The following is a 5,000-nucleotide window of genomic DNA, read 5'->3' as shown; positions in this document are numbered from 1 at the left end:
TTCACTGTAAAACATTGTGCTTCTGTATCAGTCCTGATGGCAGAAAGCAGAAAGACTAGAGACCGATATTTTTGGGGAATATTTATAAACTGTATCCTTCCTGATAGCAGATAGACAGATACTGATGGAGATATATAGAGACTGTTAACTTCCTCAATCGGCTGATCAAACTAACGGAGAGAGAGAGAGAGAGAGAGCTAGAGAGAGAGCTAGAGAGAGAGAGCTAGAGAGAGAGAGAGAGAGAGAGAGAGAGAGAGAGAGAGAGAGAGAGAGAGCTAGAGAGAGAGAGAGCTAGAGAGAGAGAGCTAGAGAGAGAGAGCTAGAGAGAGAGAGAGAGAGAGAGAGCTAGAGAGACAGAGAGAGACAGAAAGAGAGAGAGAGAGAGAGCTAGAGAGAGAGAGAGAGAGCGGGAGCTCTGCGTGTCTGTGTGCTTGCTGTGTTGCCTCGCTCCAGTTGTTTGACCGTGATAACACGGGTCGGTCTGTGCTGCAGTCTTTTGTAAAGTCCCAAACCCCTTCAGTCTAGATCTGCATCCAGGCCCAGTCTGCTGTTCTAGTACTCCAGAGCCACTTCATAGCAGAACTTGTACTGATCCTGTAGAACAGAAACACACAAGGGGCTGGTATTCTTCACCATTGATCTGATCTAGGCTACATACAACATTGATCTGATCTAGGCTACATGAAGACTAATCTGATCTAGGCTACATACAATATTGATCTGATCTAGGCTACATGAAGACTAATCTGATCTAGGTTACATACAACATTGATCTGATCTAGGCCACATAAACATTAATCTGATCTAGGCTACATAACCGCTGATCTGATCTAGGCTACATGAAGACTAATCTGATCTAGGCTACATAAACACTAATCTGATCTAGGCCACATAAACCCTAATCTGATCTAAACTACATAAACATGAATCTGATCTGGGCTACATGAAGACTAATCTGATCTAAGCTACATGAAGACTAATCTGATCTAGGCTACATGAAGACTAATCTGATCTAGGCTACATGAAGACTAATCTGATCTAGGCTACATAAACATGAATCTGATCTGGGCTACATGAAGACTAATCTGATCTAAGATACAGAAACACTAATCTGATCTAGGCTACGTAAACATTGACACACTACATTGAACATTGAATATTGTGCTGTATTGTCATGACTTGACACTGACCCTATGAGTTGACAAGACAACACACTCTGGGACCAGGCTAGGAGAGAGGACTTAGTACCCTACCAGTAGGTCAGTAGGTCATCTGCAGTGTTAATGATTACAGGATGTGTTTCCTACCAGTAGGTCATCTGCAGGTTAATGATTACATAATGTGTTTCCTACCAGTAGGTCAGTAGGTCATCTGCAGTGTTAATGATTACAGGATGTGTTTCCTACCAGTAGGTCATCTGCAGTGTTAATGATTACAGGATGTGTTTCTACCAGTAGGTCAGTAGGTCATCTGCAGTGTTCATGATTACAGGATGTGTTTCCTACCAGTAGGTCATCTGTAGTGTTAATGATTACAGGATGTGTTTCCTACCAGTAGGTCATCTGCAGGTTAATGATTACAGGATGTGTTTCCTACCAGTAGGTCAGTAGGTCATCTGTAGTGTTAATGATTACAGGATGTGTTTCCTACCAGTAGGTCAGTAGGTCATCTGCAGTGTTAATGATTACAGGATGTGTTTCCTACCAGTAGGTCATCTGCAGGTTAATGATTACAGGATGTGTTTCCTACCAGTAGGTCAGTAGGTCATCTGCAGTGTTAATGATTACAGGATGTGTTTCCTACCAGTAGGTCATCTGTAGTGTTAATGATTACAGGATGTGTTTCCTACCAGTAGGTCATCTGCAGGTTAATGATTACAGGATGTGTTTTCCTACCAGTAGGTCAGTAGGTCATCTGCAGTGTTAATGATTACAGGATGTGTTTCCTACCAGTAGGTCAGTAGGTCATCTGCAGTGTTAATGATTACAGGATGTGTTTCCTACCAGTAGGTCGACCATGTTGGGTTTGTTGTTCCTCAGTGTTTTGACGGCGTGGAAAACGTCTACAGAACGTTGATGTTGTAACATCTCACACACGATGCTGATGGCACAGAACGTCCCACTGCGGCCTCCTCCGTTACTGCAGGGAGGGAGGGCGATGGGTCGGGGGTAGAGAGAGAGAGAGAGAAAGAGAGAGAGAGAGAGGGTGGGGGGATGTATTCAGTAAGGTGAAACAGATAGATATGTAATGAATAGAGATAACACAATTCCCTTTTGGAGAAACACAAGGCAAAGGGTTATGGTGGAAATAGGGAGAGAAGTCTTCATTCATTGGAGCTCGAGCAACTAGTCGACTCTAGTGAACAGTTCTATTCATTTGAGCTCAGAGCGCTAGTCGGCTCTAAGGAACAGTTCTATTCATTTGAGCTCAGAGCGCTAGTCGGCTCTAAGGAACAGTTCTATTCATTTGAGCTCAGAGCGCTAGTCGACTAGTGAACAGATCTATTCATTTTAGCTCAGAGCGCTAGTCGGCTCTAAGGAACAGTTCTATTCATTTGAGCTCAGAGCGCTAGTCGGCTCTAAGGAACAGTTCTATTCATTTGAGCTCAGAGCGCTAGTCGACTAGTGAACAGATCTATTCATTTTAGCTCAGAGCGCTAGTCGGCTCTAAGGAACAGTTCTATTCATTTTAGCTCAGGGCGCTAGTCGGCTCTAAGGAACAGTTCTATTCATTTTAGCTCAGGGCGCTAGTCGGCTCTAAGGAACAGTTCTATTCATTTTAGCTCAGGGCGCTAGTCGGCTCTAAGGAACAGTTCTATTCATTTTAGCTCAGAGCGCTAGTCGGCTCTAAGGAACAGTTCTATTCATTTTAGCTCAGGGCGCTAGTCGGCTCTAAGGAACAGTTCTATTAATTTGAGCTCAGAGCGCTAGTCGACTCTAGTGAACAGATCTATTCATTTTAGCTCAGAGCGCTAGTCGACTCTAGTGAACAGATCTATTCCTTTTAGCTCAGAGCGCTAGTCGACTCTAGTGAACAGATCTATTCATTTTAGCTCAGAGCGCTAGTCGACTCTAGTGAACAGATCTATTCATTTTAGCTCAGAGCGCTAGTCGACTCTAGTGAACAGTCCTTTTGTACCACTCTGTGTGGTGCAGTGAGCAGTGAGCACGGTTGACCAGCAGATGGGGGTGTTTCCCCTCTCATGATTTCTAAAGTTTTATTTATTTATTTAAATTTTTCTATATTGAAGTGTTTTATTTTTACTTCAGTTTCTTTTAGTAAATACTATCTAAACACTTATTTTCTTAAAACTGCAAGGGCTTGTCAGTAAGCATTTCACTGTAAGGTCTACCTACACCTGTTGTATTCAGCATTTCACTGTAAGGTCTACTACACCTGGTGTATTCAGCATTTCACTGTGAGGTCTACTACACCTGGTGTATTCAGCATTTCACTGTCAGGTCTACTACACCTGTTGTATTCAGCATTTCACTGTGAGGTCTACCTACACCTGTTGTATTCAGCATTTCACTGTGAGGTCTCTACACCTGTTGTATTCAGCATTTCACTGTAAGGTCTACTACACCTGTTGTATTCAGCATTTCACTGTAAGGTCTACTACACCTGTTGTATTCAGCATTTCACTGTAAGGTCTACTACACCTGTTGTATTCAGCATTTCACTGTAAGGTCTACTACACCTGTTGTAATTCAGCATTTCACTGTAAGGTCTACTACACCTGTTGTATTCAGCATTTCACTGTAAGGTCTACTACACCTGTTGTATTCAGCATTTCACTGTGAGGTCTACCTACACCTGTCGTATTCAGCATTTCACTGTAAGGTCTACTACACCTGTTGTATTCAACATTTCACTGTAAGGTCTACTACACCTGTTGTATTCAGCATTTCACTGTGAGGTCTACCTACACCTGTTGTATTCAGCATTTCATTTTGAGGTCTACTACACCTGTTGTATTCAGCATTTCACTGTAAGGTCTACTACACCTGTTGTATTCAACGCATGTGACCAATACAATTCTTTAAATTTTTTAAAACTCTAACTACTCTAACTATTCTAACTCATACTATTCTAACTACTCTAACCACTCTAAGTCATGCTACTCTAACTCATTTAACTCATACTACTCTGACTACTCTAACCCCTCAATCTCATACTACTCTAACTCATGCTACTCATACTACCCTAACCACTCTAACTCATACTACTCTAACTCATGCTACTCTAACTCATACTCCTCTAACTACTCTAACCACTCTAACTCATATTACTCTAACTCATACTACTCTAACTCATACTACTCTAACTACCCTAACCACTCTAACTCATACTACTCTAACTCATACTACTCTAACCATTTTAACTCATACTACTCTAACTCATACTACTCTAACCACTCTAACTAATACTAGTCTAACTCATACGACTCTAACTCATACTCCTCTAACTACTCTAACCACTCTAACTCATATTACTCTAACTCATGCTACTCTAACTTCTCTAACTCATACTACTCTAACTCATACTACTCTAACTCATACTACTCTAACTACTCTAACCACTCTAACTCATACTACTCTAACTCATACTACTCTAACCACTCTAACTCATACTACTCTAACTCATACTCCTCTAACTACTCTAACCACTCTAACTCATATTACTCTAACTCATACTACTCTAACTCATGCTACTCTAACTACTCTAACCACTCTAACTCATACTACTCTAACTCATACTATTCTAACTACCCTAACCACTCTAACTCATACTACTCTAACTCATACTACTCTAACTACTGTAACCACTCTAACTCATACAACTCTAACTCATGCTACTCTAACTACTCTAACTCATACTACTCTAACTCATGCTACTCTAACTCATGCTACTCTAACTACTCTAACCACTCTAACTCATACTACTCTAACCACTCTAACTACTCTAACCACTCTAACTCATATTACTCTAACTCATAT

General features: G+C 41.2%; 1 protein-coding gene across 2 annotated transcripts in view; it reads right to left on the bottom strand.

Annotated features, from left to right (window-relative positions):
- Nucleotides 1-358: 358 nt before the first annotated feature.
- The window catches only part of LOC112238841 (receptor-type tyrosine-protein phosphatase mu-like), a 503,654-nt gene continuing 499,012 nt past the window's right edge, over nucleotides 359-5,000 (bottom strand). For both annotated transcript variants that reach the window (XM_042308178.1, XM_042308179.1), the window contains 2 exons: nucleotides 2,004-2,139; nucleotides 359-594 (listed from right to left, as the gene is read on the bottom strand). In XM_042308178.1, coding sequence (XP_042164112.1) covers nucleotides 553-594; nucleotides 2,004-2,139 — 178 coding nt within the window. In that variant the 3' untranslated portion in view covers nucleotides 359-552. The remainder of the gene's footprint in view (nucleotides 595-2,003; nucleotides 2,140-5,000) is intronic.

The sequence above is a fragment of the Oncorhynchus tshawytscha genome, linkage group LG28 (genome assembly GCF_018296145.1).
Source record: "Oncorhynchus tshawytscha isolate Ot180627B linkage group LG28, Otsh_v2.0, whole genome shotgun sequence".
Classification (NCBI taxonomy): domain Eukaryota; kingdom Metazoa; phylum Chordata; class Actinopteri; order Salmoniformes; family Salmonidae; genus Oncorhynchus; species Oncorhynchus tshawytscha.
This window is presented reverse-complemented; position numbering and strand designations above follow the sequence as displayed.